At 42.3% G+C, this 19272-nt stretch overlaps 1 protein-coding gene across 14 annotated transcripts in view; it reads right to left on the bottom strand.

Moving 5' to 3' along the window:
* LOC140899651 (S-adenosyl-L-methionine-dependent tRNA 4-demethylwyosine synthase TYW1) overlaps positions 1-19272 on the bottom strand; it is a 121750-nt gene that overhangs the window by 35573 nt on the left and 66905 nt on the right. Inside the window, exon 15 of one of the 14 annotated variants that reach the window (XM_073315490.1) lies at positions 17290-18033. The exons of 11 other annotated variants lie outside the window; for them this stretch is intronic. In XM_073315490.1, coding sequence (XP_073171591.1) covers positions 17734-18033 — 300 coding nt within the window. In that variant the 3' untranslated portion in view covers positions 17290-17733. Of the gene's footprint in view, positions 1-17289; positions 18034-19272 lie in introns of those variants that run through there. 2 more of the 14 variants (XR_012155414.1, XR_012155415.1) reach the window with 2 other exon arrangements.

The following is a 19272-nucleotide window of genomic DNA, read 5'->3' as shown; positions in this document are numbered from 1 at the left end:
ACAAAATTTATCATAGTCTTGTAAAAAGGGTGAACACAGGGGTAGAGATTGTCACACCAATTAAATCAGAAATTGCTCCCCAAGGGTCAGCTAGGACTGAAAAATAAATATTTGTAGCTTCAACGTAATGTTAAATAAACTAATGGCTCTTAATACAAGTTTATCGATGCAAAGGGCCAAAGTCAGAAAGAATACACTCCAAATGTAATCAGTGAGTTTTGTGCCCTGCATTAATTAAGTCTAGAGGTAACATTGGAATGTCATATAAAAATAAGAACAGGGCCCAGTGCATTTCTGCTGTGTATGCGGAAAATGCAACATGCTGATAATACACATGCACAAATCTTTAGTGACTCAGAGAAGGAAGATACCGCCCTGTCAGGAGGTTAAAGCCCCAACAGAAACTTTTCATTAAAAAGTGGAAATGCCCGTTTGTATGGATTTCCATCACAGTCTCAATAATCCCCATTGGAATAGGCAGATTGAATACCAGTAAAGAAAAACTACCCACTCCATTTAGGCTACTCACAGAACCCATAGCAATTCTACCGGGTTACAATCTAAAGGAGGTTATTGACTCAAGGAAGGACACATTGAAAACACAACTACTGCCAGAAGCCAGATCTACAATAGCCCCTTTTTGGAAAAGAACAGATTACTAGCATGGAGATGGAGAAATGAAGTATGTGAAATCCATTCAATGGGGGGAAAAGATAGACAGCCTTATATCAGGATCAGCCAGATTTTATGAGATATGGTTAGCATTTTGGGGAATTTGACCAAAAATACACAGAATTTGACCAAACACAAAAACATCTTTTCAATATAACAAATACGGGCTAAGAATTACAATATTTGTTAATACATGAATGGAAAAGTCATGGTTGTTAATAATGACAAAATAAAAATGGGGAAAAAATTAGCCAAGATACAAATGGGGTGAGAATCTCTTTGCAAAATCATGGTAATTGCCACTATATGTAGCAGATAGCATGCCCCTTAGCCTAACTGAAGTGTTGACAGCTCAGGGCAGAACCAAAGATTTAAGAAACACATGCAATTCACAAGGCACCATGCACAGCTGTAGTATCTACTTGGAATGTGTTATCCACTTGAGTACCATTGGTTTGTAGCAAGATCTCTGGGAAAAGGCCGTAAAATGTTCTCCCAAAATTTACCAACACCTCATAATACCATTAAGTGTACGTTAGAGTAAATGTAATGAATAAGCACACTTAAATTGTGTAAGTGCCCACTTGTATCAGTAAGAGGTGACAGGAGATGTTTTTAATTGAGGGTAAAGATTAAAGGAGAGCCACAGAATTCTGAAAATGGAAGGAGGATTTTACATGAAGGAAATTAAATATTTTAAAATTTAAATTGGGGAAAGTGATAAACCTATTGTGCCCATGCAGATTTCCTTCTGTAATAATGAAGTACTGTACAGATTAGTCATTTGGTTTCCTGTCATCTAGATCTCAACTGGAACTTTCAGATCGAAATTTTAGTCTGTTTTAAAAGTCTGACACACTTCACCCAACTTTGTGAAACTGAAACTGCTACAAGTATATGAATAGTATTTTTAAATGGGAGAGCTGACTGATATTTAATAACTGCAGTCAACGTATATTATCAATCACTTTAACAACCCAACTGTTACAAAAAAATATTAGCTAATCATTAGTAGCTCTGAGAGAAACAGATGAAGAACACTGAAATATTGCCCAAAGAGATAGGAAAAAAATTAGCAAGCATCAGGGATTAATACTGCAACTGAAGTAACATCCTTCCAGAGGGCAATATACTTCAAGTGTAGGCTGAGTGGGGAAGAAAAAGACTAAACTCACTCACTTTTTCATTTAAAAAAAAAAAAAGTATATAAAAATGACTAAGGGTCCAATCCCTCAATGTGTTACATGTGAGTAATCCTTATATGTAATCATCAGCACTAACCCAGCAAAAATAGCCACATATTATTAGTGTTTGTATTAGGTCAGCGTATAGGGACCCCTGCAATGGCTATTAGCCAGGATGGGCAGGGATTGTGTCCCTAGCCTCTGTTTGCCAGAAGTTGGGAATGGGCAACAGGGGATGAATCACTTGATGATTCCCTGTTCTGTTCATTCCCTCTGGGGCGCCTGGCATTAGCCACTGTCGGAAGACAGGATACTGGGCTAGATGGACCTTTGGTTTGAACAAGTATGGCTGTTCTTATGTACGGACCCCACTGTAGTAAGCACTGAACTAACATAGAATAAGACATCTTACACTTTAAGAGTTTACAAGCCAAAACACTGGAATGTTAACATTTACTGTCTAACGTTACATGCCTTATGTTCCCAGAAAAAGCAATCGGTATTTCAATTCAGACAGCTATCACAGTAACTCTAGTTAAAATGTTATGAATAATAAAAGCTGACAGACTGTTGTCCAAGTGATAATTCAGTTGAGAAGAAATTTGAGGGTGTGGAAATGCAAAAGTTTTATTTAAAAATCTACGCTCCTCATCCTTCCAAACGCAACGACACATGGAACAGCGCCACTTAACATTGCTGCTATTGGAACTAGCACGATCTGACAAAGGCTGCAAAAAACTATATGCTCTTCTTCTAAATGGGATTCCTCTGACACAGACCAAGCTAAATCAGGAAATTAAAAGTTGTAGAAATGGCATCTAGGAGGAAGATACAAACATGTCACTTTGGAAAAAGAAAACAACATATGCCAATGAATAGTTCCGACTTGCTCCAATAATACAAAACACATCTCTTCTAAAATCACCCTTCGCAGGGGGAGTTGAGGGCAGTGTATAATTCAGCTCTAGGAAAATATCCATGATTAACAACAATTAAAAGGAGCAACAAACATACGGAACATTTCTTTAACCTTGTTTAAAATATCGACCTAGACCAACAATTATCAACAGCAGCAGAAAGTGCATTCTACAGTCATGGGGCATAAATACAGAAGGGAAAAACACTAGCTCCCATCATCACAAGGTTATAATCAAGGTAGATTAGATAACCAACTGATTCAGATCTTAGTGAACAGCTGGGAGTGTAGCAGGAGAAAAGAGCAGTAAAGCACACTGAAGCAATCCATTCACAGCCATAAGAGTCAGATCAACTGTAAAATCAATATATTGAAAGAGAGCTGAGATTTCAGAAAATTACTAATAATATTTTATAATGTCTGCCTACCTAAGGACGTGAGCTGCCACATTTGAAATAAGGTGTATCCTTGATACAGTACAGTCTGGTACTCTGAGATAATATATCCTTGACTATGAGAGCATATATGAGAGCATTCATCAGCAATTATAAACCATTCTTACTGACCAATGGCTTCACAGAAGCAACTGGGTTTTACAAATTATTGGTCCATTATTCTCAAAAAACTGAACAACAAACTCCTAGAGGACTATTTTTTACACTAACAATCTCACAGAGATAATTAAGATTTTTTTAGAGGCACTTAAGGAAAACTCTTCTTTAGATTTGCTTCATTCCACTAGCAAAACCAGATGCATAAACCAAGGAGTTCCTTCTACAATAAACTAGTCTCTTTGCAGGACACCAACAGATCTATTTTGTGTTTTTATATTTCTTGACTGGGCTGTATTGAAAACTGTTAACATTATAAGCTGCCACTTTAAATTCTCAGGAGTTTTCCTTGTACTCCTTGCAGACTCTGGGCCTCTGTAAGGAAGAGTGCACTCTGGTTCTTTAGCAGTCAGCCTGCAAAGAGTTAGCCCAGAGAAAGGTGGGATGAGTTGTGAGACTCTGCATAAGGGAGCAGCCTCCTTTGTGTGTCTCTGGTTTTTGGTTCTTGCATGTTAAGATTCCTGATTCTGAGAAATAAAGGAGCATTACATTACAATCTTCCAAAAAAAAAAAAAAAAATTTTATGTTTATCTAACTTCTGCGTGTATGCTGTCAACATAACACTGACATACTAACGTGGCTTTTATAGATGTGTTTGGTCAGTATTCCCTAGGCAATACAGTGCAAATGTAGCTTTTTATGTCCACATACTTCATGAGTTATTTACAACATACTTAATATATTTTTGTATAGCCAGAGCAATTACAACACTTAAAAATTTTTCACTCATTATTGAATTTTACTCATGATGAACAACTAGGGTTGCCATCTGTCTAATCACACAAACCCAAACACCCTTGCTCCCGCCAGCCCCTTCTCTGAGGCCCCGCCCCGCTCACTCCATCCCCCCTCCCTCCCCTCACTCACTTTCACCGGGCGAGGGTTGGGTTGAGGGAAGAATTGTAGGCTCTGGGCTGGGGCTGAGGGATTCGGAGTGTGGGAGGGGGCTCCGGGCTGAGTTGGGGTACAGGTGCAAGCTCTGGGAGGGAGTTTGGGTGCATGAGGGGGCTCCAGGCTGGGCAGGGGTTGGGGTGCTGGAGGGGGTGAGGGCTCTGGGAGGGAGTTAGGGTGCAGGGTACAGGCTCTGGGAGGGAGGTTGGGTGTGGGAGGGGGCTCAGGGCTGGGGCAGGAGGATAGGTACAGTAGCGGGTAAGGGCTTCAGCTGGGCGGCGCTTACCTCAGGCAGCTCCCAGTCAGCGGCACAGCAGGGCTAAGGCAGGCTCCCTGCCTACCCTGGCCCCGCACTGCTCCTGAAAGCAGCCGGCACGTCTCTGCGGCCCCTGGGGAGGGGGCTCCATGTGCTGCCCCTGTCTGAAAGCATCGCCCCTGCAGCTCCCAGCCAATGGGAACTGCGGAGGGCAACGGCAGTGCTCAGGGCAAGGGCAGCACGCGGAGACTCCCTTCTCTTCGCCCCCCTCCCGCGCGCCCCTCCCCGGGGCTGCAAGGACATGTTTTCGCTTCCAGGACCCGTGTGAGGTCAGGACAGGCAGGGAGCCTGCCTTAGCCCCGCTACACCACCGGACTTTTAACAGCTTAAAATCTCCTGGATTGGCTTCAGTAGCTTCCAGGAGATAAAGCCTGATTCCGGAAGACTCCTGGTGAAACCGGGAGGGTTGGCAACCCTATGAACAACAACAACAACTGTGTCTAAATGACAGACTCCAAAGTGTCTAGGTCACTTTTGAAAATGAGACTCAGGAGCTTAAGTGATGTAGGTACTTTTGAAAATTTTACCCTATGACTGTAAATGAAGTTATAGGCCCTATTTCTGATCTAACTGGCAATTGAAGAATCATCAGGTGATATTCCATGGCCTATGATTTGCAGAAGGTCAGACTAGAGAAATTTAATGATCCCTATATAAAAATAGAGCTCTGTGAAATTTTTTTATATATATAATTTTTCATTTCATTTTGGGGAAATTGTGTTAGCTCTTTTTATCTGGGGGTGGGGGAGAGTTGGGAGGCCCTGTGAGGGAGGGGAGGGGTTGCAGAGCGATCCCACCCCGCAATCAACCAGCAGTGGCAGCTCCTGTCCCTTGGGACAGGGCCCTGCTCCCCACTTCAGACACTGAGACCTTGCGCATGGGACTGCAACGCCACAGCCCCTCAGTCAGAATTTTTTCTTGCTATCCTCACCGTTCTTTTTTCCTATAGAATCCTCATCGATATCAAATCAGGGCAAACTTCTGAGAGGTAGCAAATTTGCTTATGAGAGGTTTTTCTGGAGCTCATAGTGCTATTCAGTTCATTAAAATCAGCCTTAGTACAGTATTTGAGCAGGCTAGAAGCCTGTTCAATATATACCACATGGCACAACCTATTCCCGCAAAATTCTTAAACCTTTACTATACCAGGGAATACTTAAACCAGGCAAATCTAGGCATCACACCAGAGACACTCATAAGTATTCTCTACCGATCTTTTCCCCTCTGTCCACAACAAGAACGAGTTATTGGCACTGCCATACTTTTGCAGTAAACGCCAAACACACTGACTCTGGCTCTTCTACTTAAGGAAAACACATTTCAAACAACTCCATGCAATAGGAACCTTGATGAAAAACAGCATTTTCCTATTAGATTCCTGTTGCATCTGAAGAAGTGGGTTTTTACCCACGAAAGCTTATGCCCAAATAAATCTATTAGTCTTTAAGGTGCCACCAGACTCCTCATTGTATTTGTTCCTATTAAATTATTATTGTACAACTGATTCGTTTCTCGAAACATTGCATCTTCCAATTGCCAAGGAGGGGCACAAAGAACAAAAATGTAATAAAAATCCTACAATAAAAAGCTTTGGAATCCAAAATTATTATCCAGTAGACAAAGAGATAAAACCTTTTTCTCCAGAGGAGACTTTTGAATCCTGTTACCCATCAGTATGGTCAGAATTTATGTCTCACTGCTAGAGAAGCAGAGAACACAACTGACACTCACCACTGATGTTGGACACAGGCACAGAAACTTACCGGAGTTTTACCATGCAATTAAATCTCACTTTTGAACCATGTCAAGAAGTTTTCCACTCTTGTACAATTTGCAAGTGAGCGTTTGTTCTAGATACAAGCTTTGACTTTGTCCACATCGCAAAGCCAAACTATCCCATACATCTGAGCAATCAGCTAAAGCCAATATAGGAGACAGTGCTCTCTTTACTATCCATCATTCCAGAATCTGCTAATGTAGGTTTTGCATGTCAGCTTGACAAAGTGCTCCCTTCCTGCTTCATAAACCAAGAGGGATTAGTCTGTTTTGTTTTTTCTTAAGTCATCTCTTTTTAATTCCCTCCTCCTTAACATTCATCTTTTTGTAGATCAGATACAATTATTCTCCACAGAACATACCAGTTCTAATTTCAGATGGGGGGGATGTACATCACAATTGTTACTATAAATGGCCCTGCACAGGTACAGTTAGAAGAAAGAGGAAAAATTTCCCTTCAAGGAGGGAGAAGGCACAGAATCCATAACACGTGTTACAAAAGCAATGCTCAAGCTTGTGCTTGATCGTGAACATCTGCAACTGATTTCAGTAGGAGCTGTAAGTACTCAGCAGCTCAGGATCAGACCTCAGGCCTGACTCCCAATTGCCTTGCATCTTGTGCATATCTGTGCAAAGCAGGTACAAAACGCTACCAAATCAGAACTCGCCACTCCCACCAGTGAGCTGTGTTGCTAGGGAATCAAAAGCAGGGCCCACAATGGCCAATGCCAGTAGAAGCACTCTGGGCTTACACACGGTGGGCCTTGGCATTCTGCAGACCACCAAGCTCCAACAGATTTGGGGCAAACTTAGCCTTTTTCATGGGAAACCCATACCTAATGAGACACTAGGAGAGAGATGCCTGCAGATATTTCCTCCTCCCTGGGAGGGCAGGATCAGGCATGCAGTCAGGCACCGTGCTGATTTAACATCCTCCTCCATTAAAGTGTGAGAATCCTCTGGTAAAGTGAACTCAGCATATTCATGGAGTTATAAGTCAGATTGTTACGTGTTCAATACACCCAAAATGTATGGGATTTCTATTCTACTGCTTAAAGCAAAGTCTTCTGAATAGTTATATACCTTCCTTAGACATAAGCAGACTGAAGAAGAGCTCTGTGTAAGCTTAAAAGACGGTCTCTCTCACCAACAGAAGTTGGTCCAATCAAAGATATTACCTCACCCATATTATCTCTATACTAAAATAAGAAATTTTATTCACCTGATCTTCAAAGTAAATTCATATTCTGTGCCTAATGGGATTAAATAAGTACCGTAAGTGGTACAAACGAAATGCAAAGGTAGCTTTGCTTAAATGGGAAAAAAGACTTGTGGAAGATTAGATTACATAAATCCTTCATGAAAAGGACTATTGTCTTACTCCAACATTGCAGATACTTGGTAGGTATTAGATTATAAATAGGAAGCTACTGCAGAAACCAGCTTTTGGATTTTTCATTAGTATTTCCTGCTCTCTCTTTGACAAAGAGCCTTGACTTGCACCCTGGCCTGAGACAACATTTTAAAAGGATCTGAATTGCAAAGTACTAACCCTTATCAAAACATAGAATAGCTTAAATTCTTCCACACAGACACAACTTTAGGACCACTGTTTCATTCCTGGTGGCCATGGCAGGTGGTTTATTATAAACATGGGAGCAGTAGGCAAGGTTAACTTTTGGAGTGGCAGCCCCTCTGAAGATAGAAAAATAGTAATTTCCAGCAGCCAGATTTTGATGCTCTTTCTCGGGTTGAGGAGCATCTTACTCCAAAAGCAATCTAACTTAAGTCCTGAGTAAAGTTATCATAACCTTGGCCACAATTTATCACACAGAAACAATCACTTGTTACAGGGATTTGCTATAAAAGAAAGCTGTAGCCATGCATCAATTTACGATATGCAACGTGCATAAGACCAATAAATCCAAGACACAGCAAATAAATTCAAAGGCCATGAGGTCAACAAATCCCAGATTTCAGCCCCTAATTTTAATGCAGAAGCCTCCAAGCTTTTGTAAAGCAACCTGGTGACAGAGTTTTAGCAAACAGATTCTTGGTTCTGAGAGTAAAGTGGCCCCATCTGATTCATCCAGGCTTAACTCCCAGCCTGTGGGAGAGCTCAAACTAGCCTTTCCCTAATTCACTACAACACCTGAGTTTCCAGGCTCTCAGAAGACACCATCCCAAGTGAACTATACCACCTAGTCTACTTACAAGTTTAACTCAAGTAGCACATAGCAATGAGGTTTCACTTCCTCTCTTTAGAATGTCCAACAGAGTCATTCAGACAAAAACAGTACTGCCTCTTGCTGAGGTGGTTTTATTATGCCGACAGGACAGCACTCTCCCCTCAGCACAAAACATCTGCATCAGACGCACTGCAGTGACACAGCTGAATAGCTTCTAGCGTAGATTAGCCCTTGGGCTTTGTCTTCACTGGCTTGAAAAAAAGGAAAAAAAAGGCTCTCTGGCAGTAAAAAACATAGGGAGGACAAGGCACTTCAGTTTTACTGCCAGATAACCTAGGCACAGTCAGCCCCAGGCAGGTGTATAGGGCTGATCTCTGGTTAACTCTATCTTATCTCCACTGAGAATTTTGTTACCAGGCTGTAAGAAAATATCTTTTTAAGCAGTGAAGATAAGGCCAGTGTTAGTTCAGATTTGACCCCAGGTTTATAATGTCAAAGAGAACCTGAGATGTTCCTTTAAAAAGTTATAGTTTTATTTACAAAATATAGATACCCCCCTACAGTGGTTGCATTCCAAACCATTTGTGCTCTGCATCAGTGGTGGAAGTGCAAGAGAACCGAAAGTGAAATCGACTAAGTAAATGTCAAACTGATTCAGGACCGGATCCTGTAAATACTGACAGCTTCTCTACACAAGAAAGTTGTACCAGCCAGGACAAAGAGGCAAATGCAAATCAGATCTATAAAATTTTCAGATTTAATGATCAGCTATTTTTATCCTTAGGTACCAAGGCTGAAATCCATAAAACCATTTCTCATTCTTCTATAGCCTCAATATATTTCCCTGTTATCAATGCAGAGAAATCCGTTTGTCAAAATGTGTATTTGTATTAAAGACGTGCAAAATCCTGCAGTCAATTCTTCTACATTTTATATCTGGTCCTTGGATGGGAGTTCATTTAACCCAACTGTTACTGGCCACATCTACAATCCTTCCAATGAAAGGACAGGAATAATCTACAGAGATGCTTTGGGAATATACCACTACCAATTCCCTCACCAAGACCCCCTTATCCAAAAAGCACTTAAGCATGCCAATGGAACTACTCACATGCTGAAAGTTAAGCATGTGCTTAAGTGTTTTGCTAGATTGAGGACTAAAAAAAAGTAGAGAACTAACTATGATTCATGTCTCTTGCTCACCTACCAAAATCGTACCACTAAACTTTGAGATTCTCTGTGACCCATTGTACTTCTACACCAATATTTGTAAGCTATTATCACCACTTCATTATCCCAATCATAGTCTTTGTTCTGTTTATTTGATTAAAAATCGCTGGAAATAAAACCTTAACTAAATGTTTGTGCTGAGGCCTGAAAACTGTTTTACTAAGTAGATCCAGAGACCTCACTATTTTTTCCACTTTAACATACTTATCTCTATAAATCATTTACCAAATTTCCTTTGGTGATTAAGAAAGATTTTTATTTCTAGGCTGGCTCCAGGAGACTGTCATGTAAAATTTATACTCACAGTAGAAAATCAAGTGTAATGTTCCTGAAAATAAAAGAAGAGCAGCAAACCAAATTATATCCAGCCATCAGCAAAAACATTCTTCAGATTTATTGTTAAACAGGCCGACAGGAATAATGATATTTCAGTTCCTTTTGGGAAATTAAGTAAATCCAACATTAGAGAAGACAAGTATCAGGAGCAGCATGGATACTGCGAACACATGGCCCAATCCTATAATGTTATTACGAAAACACAGGGCTTGAGCTACAGGAGAACTCTTAGGGTATGTGTACACTGCAGCTGGGAATGAGCCTTACAGCCTGGGCAGACAGACGTGAGTTAGATCTGCTCAGGCTACTGTGTTAAAAATTGGAGTGTGGCTATTGCGGCACGAATGGTTGCTTGGTCTAGTCACCCACGCTTAGATCCAGAGCTCGGTTGCCTTGGGCTCAGGAGCCTATGCCAACCTACCACCTGTGCCACAACATCCACGCTGCTATTTTAGCGTACTAGCTTGAACAGAGCTAGCACAAATCTCTCTGCCAGAGCTGGGAATCACAACTCCCAGCTGCAGTATAGACATACCCATAGGGAATAAGCACACTAGTAATAAGACCCCATTCAGCATGTGCTGAAGTGTTTTCCTGAACAGGGATGCTTTTGTGATTTCATGTCCAAGTGTTCACAAGATCAGGGCCTCTATGCATAAAGGTCTCGCTTTACCGACCAATGACATACAGCAGCAGTCACTAGGGTGGATACAGCAGCTGTTAAAACATCAGGCAACAACTATTCAGAATAGGAAATGACAACCACTATATCCAATTCAAATCGCATGGGCAATTTAGCGAGGCGGAAAGTAATAATCAGCCTTGGAATCTGGCCAGTACATGAAGGCTACCAATGTATTATCATGAAAAGAGCCACAGCAGTTTTAACAAAACTCAAGCAGTCAGCCCTCAATTTTAAATCGCATCTGTAAAACAGCATCTCCCCATATCACTGTGTTGGGACCCTGGTTACAACCCCAGCTGGAATACCAACTCAGTTCTGATTCCACATGACCACCGCAACATTTTAATGAAAAAGTGACAAGTATAGTTTAAGACCATGAAAATGCTATTAAAAACCAGAAACATTAGAAATAATTGTTCCTCAGTTTCCATCTCTGTGAAGTGCTTTGAGAGCGAAAGATGAAAAGCACTGTATAACAACTAGGTATTATCATCATTACTGAAGAGCAACATTTACAGTCTATTGACAAACAACATGGGGAACTTCATACGGGGAGGAGGAGGGAGGAAAGAGAAAAGGGCATGCTACCTATGATTATCCTCTGCAACAATCTAAATGAAAACCAGGGCCAAAAGGTTTTAAAAATAATCAACAGTTAGGAATATAAATAAGCAGACTGATTACCAAAATTGCAAAGCACCCATCAGCTCCACTGGCAGCTGCTAGCCACTCAGCACTTTTGAAAGTCAGACACTTATTTACATGCCTGTAGAAGACCCAAGAAGTGGAAGGCCAAAACTAACCCCCCCAAAAATAAGTCACTTTTAAAGTGATCTGCAAACTGATTCCAGCCACCTGCAACATTCCTAGTTCTCTTGTTGGTCTAGATGGCAAGCAGGTGCTCCCCCTTTTCCTTAGGTCAAGTTGGTGAATGAGTCACTTTAACCCAGTTCAGAAGGCCCCTGACTCAGAGCCACCAAATGTATAGTCAGCAAAACAGTCTACAGGCCAGTAACCTGGGGCCTGTCCTCGGTCAGCCAGCCTGGCTTCTGGTCCCCAATCTCTTATTCAGCTTTCTTTTCCTGTTTATATAGCCCAGTCCCAAGGACAGGGCAGGGCATTCCTGGACTACACGCAGGTTATCTTAGCTGTGAACTCCAGACTGTCCTGTAAAGGGGTAGTACACCCTAGCAGGGCGCCCAGCTAAAGACTTAGGAGCCTTACTGTAGGTTCCTATTGTTGAAAATCTTGGCCAAAGAAAATTACTTTTCAGCTCCAGTTGGATTTGATATGCTCTCATGCCTTTGTAATTTCTCCAGCTCTTAGGTGCTGGACTGCCAGAAGCAGTAAGTCCCCCTGCTCTGAAGTCCATTGTTTGGGGGAGCTCAGCCCCTCTGGGAATCCCATGCCCACCTTGGACAGCAAAACCCTCAGTGTGAGAAGGGCAGTGAGAGAACTGCCCGCCACAGCTGTCTGCATCCTCAGACAGAGAGTCCATGGTACTGCTGCTGTTTGCAAGCAAAAATAATCACACTCCAAAGACAGAGCCCCAGCCCTGGGAACTGATCCCATCCCCATCCTGTCCAGCTCAGACGCAGCTTCCCTGAGAGGGTGTGGCTGTCTGCAAAGCAGGGGGCACGGAGTGGGGGCCTCACTGAGGTACGGATGCACCATGGACCCTGCCACAGGATCTGCTAATGTAGAGCAGCTGTAGGAAAGGGGTGGGGGAAGATGTACCACCCCCCACTAGGGCAGCTCCGGGAGATGGGAGGCAGCAAGGAGAGAAGGTTCATGGATCAGAGACACAGGAGGGGACAAGGCAAGTCAAACATGCCCCCACTTGTGCATCAGCCCAAATGCCCCTCCCCAATCATGCCTGTGTCCTGGCAACCTAAATACCCTTCCCCACACAGCTTGGTAACCCTAATGCTGCTCCTCCCCTGCACTGGTGCAGAAGGTCACAGGGAGATTTTTTCCCAGCTTGGCTTCATGGCTGATGCACTCCAGCAACTCCAGCATTCCCCAGTGTATGGGGGAGTCAGCAGGGATCCACCCCAGCGGCTCCCAGGGTGGGAGGGTTGGTTCAAACTGTCACATTAGCACAGCTACCAATCTAAAATGCAGCATCCCCATCCAGGACCCAGAGTTCCACTCCCTGCTCCGATCCGTCTGGAGCCCAGAGTCTGCCCGCCCTGTGCAGAGCCCCTTGTCCCATCCCATGTCCTTCCATCAGTTCCATGGATTAAATAGCCGGGCAGTGCCCCTCCAGCAGCCCCTCCAGTAGCAAGCCCCCCAGACCCTACTGCATGAAACACTAAGAGGCATGATGCCTACTAAAATGAAAGATTTTCACAATTTGACAAAACTTCAGCTCTGTCACAGGTATGGTTCACTGAAAGCAGCAGCCAATAACTCAGACCTAATACATTTTATGTATGATTAATGCTGTGGTACATTGGCATGCCGAATGGACTGATATATGACAAGTTAATATTATGGTTAAAAGAACAGGGCTAACACGCTAAGCATCAGGAAAGCAACAAAGAGCAGTGCAGTTGCAAGGGCTAAATAATGAAGTACAGATTAATCTGCCATAAAAATATAATTACCTTATAGAACACCTCTCAAACACTCTATGAAGCAAGAGATTTATGAGTATTTTTCTTTGGGGTTGTCTAATTTACCTTAAAAAAATAGATTTAAAAGACCTGATTTGCTGTAATTCCTGCCTATTGAATTTAACCAAAAAAACAGCACACGAAAGATACGTTTTATGTCTTGTTGATTAAGAGAGCTTCGAAGGCAGCTGCTTTTGTATGCCATTATATTACTCCAATAGTTACAATCTAAGATAATGATTAAAATAAAAGGTAAATGGGCTTTAAAAATTTTAATTGCCCATCCTATTAAAAGCATAGCTCCAGCAGAATGCTCATGGGATTTTAAAAGAACATAATTTTTATATAGTACCAATTGCATGCTTTAGAGACAAGCAAGAAGATACAATCTGGGGCCGAAGGCGCTCTGATCCAGCTGATAGGGAGCTAAGCAGGGGTTGGGGAAGTGGGAATCCAACCACTGATCCATACACAGGGCACAAATCGGCTCTGCATCCATTCCATGACTGTTATTAATGGACTATAACAAGGTTCAAAAAAGAACTAGATAAGTTCATGGAGGATAGGTCCATCAATGGCTATTAGCCAGGATGGGCAGGGATGGTGTCCCTAGACTCTGTTGCCAGAAGTTGGGAATGGGCAACAGTGGATGGATCACTAGATGATTACCTGTTCTGTTCATTCCCTCTGGGGCGCCTGGCACTGGCCTCTGTTGGAAGACAGGATACTGGGCTAGATGGACGTTTGGTCTGACCCAGTATGGCCATTCTTATGTTATCAGCTGCCAATGCTTTTCTATGCAGAGCTTCTAATCTGCTGCAGCCACTTGTTTTTGGATCCAGCAACCCTTTCCCCCATCGTTCACCTCTGCATCCTGATGGTTAGAACCGAGGTGGAGTCTGCTCGCCAGCACACAGTGAGTTTGAAGGCCTTTCAGAATGGACACTCCCCATGGCTCTAACTATATAGCATTACAGGCATGAGGGTTTCACAGCACGGGGAGCCTTGTGTGAGACCTGCCAAAAGGGGAATATTGCTCATGCCAACTGCACTGATCTGGACATGGTCTTGCTCCTGCGTCTGTTGTATATCTAAACGAAGAGACATGGACATTAATTGTCTGTGTCCTAAAACTGCCAGATGGGACTCCGTCTCAAACTATGAGGAATTTTTATAAAAAGTTACCTTTGACTTTCCTGTAGGAAGACACTGCTGTTAGAAGCTAGACTGTGAAAAGCTAAGTCATTTTCATAGAGGCCATGTGCTAGAACCAGAACTATCATTTGCCCATTGCAATGCACTGAAACAATTTTGGACTTTTCTACTTCACTGTAAGGAGAGTTTCATTCCATCCGAGTTGGCTATAAGCAGATTCTCCGTACGTGACTTTACAACAAATTAAAATATTTAGAACAGGATCATGAGGAATTGCTCACTAATGTGATAGCAGGGGAGAAAATGCAAGTGGTGGGAGCACATCCAAAACAATGACTAACATTAGGACCTAATTACCAAGTTAATATTCCTGTAAAACAAATTGGGAGCAGTTTTCCCTCCAAGCCCGTTTGTATGCAAAATACAGAACCTAATAGGCCCTCTAAGCTGTTCTGCGCCACTGCTGGTACGTTACCCGATCTGTCAAGTCTCCCACATTTCGCAGTTGCAACATATCTGCCTCCTCGGGTATTTCTTTTTATTATTAATTTTATATTTTGTTGAGGTTTTTTTTCCCCCCAAAAAATAAGGGGGAAAACAGAAAAAAACCCTAAAAAGTAAAGGGAAGGAAGGTAGGAAGGAGAAAACAAAATTATATCTGTTTCTATCCACTAAGAATTAATCAGACTTCTAAAAAAGTTAGAGCAAATCCTTCCAAATTCGCCTGAGGTGCCTCGTGCCTCTTCTCTCTACCGCCACCACTCTACCGATGCTCCTGTCAGAGGGAACCATTTGAATCCTTTATAGTAACATTTTCTAAACTGGACTCAGCACAAGAGATGCACCTAGATAGTTGTGTGCCTTCTCAGGTGTCATTTTGTATTGATCAGAATCTCAAACCTGCTCAAGGCTTAGGCAAGAGATCACTAACTGGTTGTAGCCTACACAAATCATGCATGTTTCTTAGGTGTCCATCGGCTCAGCTCAATAAGTATTACACATTATTAAAACCTTTAGCCAAGGTTTTGGGTTAGTGACTCGGGGGTCCAAGATGAAACTCCTGCAAATGGAGCCTGGTTTTGAGGGTAGGTGCTTAGCACCATCTGAAAACCAGGCCCCTTCCAGGCATTTCAAATTAAGCACTCCAAAACTGAGGCAACAGTCACTACTGAGAACCTTACCTTCCCCTTGTTGTGGGCTGGGATTTCCAGAGGAGCCAAATGAGTTAGGTTAAAAGTCTATGCCTTAGGATCCTTTGAAAAAATCACAGCCCACAAAGACAAGAGCAGGTTAGTGCAACAAAGTCAAGGCACATACAGGAACAGAAAGACAAAGGCAAGTTTGTTACAAGGCTGGAAACCGTCTCTCTAGATTCCAGGCTTCGCCTTATAAGAAAATGTGATGTCTCCACATCGTATTTCAACTGCTATTCTCTTTGCTATTTGAAATTCTGGCTAAATGGATTTTACTGCAAACTACACATTCAGGAATTGTGGTTTCTCTGAGTGCTAAAATTAAAACAAAGTTCAGTCTCTTTTAAAAGAGAAACCAGGATAGACTACTGGTGTTAGCATAAAAACATAGAAGTGTAGGGCTGAAGAGGTCGTTTGCTGAGGAAGGATTAAGTATACCTAATGGATTTGCATAATGGCTTTATGCAGGATGTGTCGTTATTACAAGGACACTTCCTAATTCAGATTTCATAGACTTTTTTTTATGGACTATTGGAGTTTAATTTTAAAAAAAGAATGAGAAGAGATCATTTATATTGTGCCTATTGTAAAAGCATCCATCTGATAAACATGGAGACAGCAGAGTACTCTTCTGGGAGTAATAGTGGGGAGAGAATCCATCTTGCTCACCACAACCATCATTCCTCTGGCCCAAGAGAAAGTTAAAAATGTACACAATAGATTTGTTTATTTACAGACATTTGTACTGTGGACCATTTGTGTGGGGGTGACTTCATCTGGAGAGAAATGGGTAAATAAATGTGTGCAACTTCACAGTACCCAAAGCACATGCTTTCAGCTTCAGATTCATCTGCACACTAAATGCGGCCACATTAAAAATGGCCTGTTCAGTGATTTTGGAGACTTTCCGTTCTCTGTCATAGGAAGATAACTAGGGCACTCGGCTCAGAGTCAGGAGATGTGAATTCTATTCCTTGGGCAAGTCACTTTGCCACCCGATCCCTCCATTTTCCTTCCCATTCTTCATCTATTTAACGTGTACGCTCCATGGAGCTGAGACAGGCTCAGAGCACCCAGCACACCAGGGCCCTGATCTCAGTTGGGACCTCTAGGTGGTGCTGTAATATGAAGAACAATAATTTGAAGTTATTTCTCCCCATGAATCCCCAACTAAGTTTCTAATTTTTCTTGCCAGATCCCATTTGGCTGGCAGATTTGCAGCCTTTGTGGAATATAACTTGGGGAGCAAAACGCTGACTGTGAAGAAACTCCACTCCTATCCCCAGGGGGTGACTTTAGGAGCCCAACAGAGCACATGGGGCAGCTCAGAAGCTAGAAAAGCTATGACAATGCTGTGACCCTAACAATATCCCTATGCAAGAGGACAAGGTGCACATTGGTATCTGGATTTTCACCTGGCCTGACCTGATCAGTGTACCCCAGACCACTGATGTCATAACCTGTATCTAAAAGGTGTCAGGTAAAACATTAATAGAAAGCTAACCACATTCTGCTCATTGATATTATTGTGATATATATTTACAGAGGTCAAATTCAAAATTTACAAACATGCTGGAAATTATAAATGTGTCTGCCAACCAGGACAAAAGTTACCGTATCCTAGACAAAGAAATAGGTTCTGCCATCTGGAAGGCATCACCAAGGTACATTAAGACAGAGGCTCTCTACCTTTTCCTTTGAGGCCCACCCCTCCAACATGCTATAAAAACTCCACGTCCCACCTGTTCCACAACAACCTGTTTTCTGCATCTAAAAGTCAGGGCTGAAATTAGAGTGTAGCAATCAGGGCAATTCACTGGAACCCCATGCCACGGGGTCCTCGTAAAGCTAAGTTGCTCAGGCTTCGGCTTTAGGCCCAGGTGGTGGGGCTTGGGGCCCTGGGCTACAGCCCCATGCAGCAGGACTTCAGCTTTCTGCCCCGGACCCTAGTGAGTCTAACCTCAGTCCTGCTTGGCAGACCCCCTGAAAACTTCACGTGGCCCTGGGCCCCCGGTTGAGAACTGCTGCATTAAGAGACAATGGGAATGCAAATTACATAGAAGATACACAAGACCATCAAGACAGCATGGGGAGGAGATTGCAGAAAACAGATCAATTTGCATTTTAGCAAACACCAGTCGGGGAAGAAGCAGCATGAAACTTCCTTCACCAGGAGACTCCACGTCGCCTTCCTCACAGTCTGAATGAACTTTATTTTGGGGGGTAACCTTCAGAAGAAACCATTTCAAAGCTTCATTGAACTATAAAGGGAGAGGCAAAAAAACCCAAGTTATTTTTCACCTCAGACGACAAAGGAACTGAGCCCTTTGGACATTGTGGGAGATCCTAACCAGAGGGCTTGGTCAGCCATCTTGCTGGTAGGACTATCAGTAAGGAAACTGCCTTGAACAAAGCCTGTAGCTTCTTGTGTTCAAGTCTTTGCCTCTGGAAAGTGCTTTTCACTTTTACTTGCTTGTACCCATTTTCATATCTATCCTTTGTACTTTGAACTAACTTGAAATCCTATCTCCTTTTGTTAATACACTTGTTTTACTTTTAATCTAAACCAACCCAATGCTGTGTTTGACTTAAAGTGAATGTTAATTCCAGTTAAGGTGGCAAGCTGCTTGGTATTGTGCCTTTAAAGAACAATGAACCTTAATCTCTCTCTGAATGGTCCAGGAGAGGGCTGGACATTGCAGAGCACATGATTTTTGGGAAAATTCATGTGTTGAGGTCATCTTGCCAGATGTCACCAGAGCATGGCTGAGGTGTCACAAGCAAGCTGCTGGAACCAGAATTGCTGAGTCAGAGCTGCTTAACTCACAGAAACTCAGCACAGGCTTGGATGCTGGCTGGGAGCATCCAGACAAGAGAACCACAGTAGAAGAACATTTTGAGGCACTCAGGGTTACAGGGCAGGCACTGACAACCCCTCACTTCAGAATGTGACGAATACAAATTAGTAATAAATATTATTATTAGGAAGAATAATAATAAATATTATTATTAGGTACAAGTTACCAGCTGGTAGCTCAATGAATAAAAGGGACTTAAAAAAAACAACAGGATTGTATGCATCATCCCTAAGATTTCCTGAAATTAAACAAATGCATAATAAAAAAATACTTGCAGCTTTTTTTTTCAGATTTTGAAACAAAATAATTACCACTAGAGAGTGGTATGCATTTCCTAAAGCTTTGTACCAATATTAAGGCAATGACTTTTAAAGCCCTGACACTTCTTTTCATTGCACAGAATGAAAAATTAAAACTGCAGAACCCATAGCTTGAAAAATTAGTGGGATTCAAAAAAAGGATTTGACATTTATATGAATAAAGAAAACATCCAGAGATTTATCACACATGATTTTAGAAATGTGTTTTTATGGGGAGTTATAAACCCTCATGCTTCAGGCCCTAAGCTGATAACTAGCTCACAGTGGTTAGGGAGAAATTTTTGCTGTGGTCAGGTACCGCCATGATGTATCCTCTGAAGCA

The sequence above is a fragment of the Lepidochelys kempii genome, chromosome 17, assembly GCF_965140265.1.
Source record: "Lepidochelys kempii isolate rLepKem1 chromosome 17, rLepKem1.hap2, whole genome shotgun sequence".
NCBI classification, from domain to species: domain Eukaryota; kingdom Metazoa; phylum Chordata; order Testudines; family Cheloniidae; genus Lepidochelys; species Lepidochelys kempii.
Note: the sequence above shows the minus strand (reverse complement) of the source record. Positions and strands in the feature narration are given on the sequence as shown.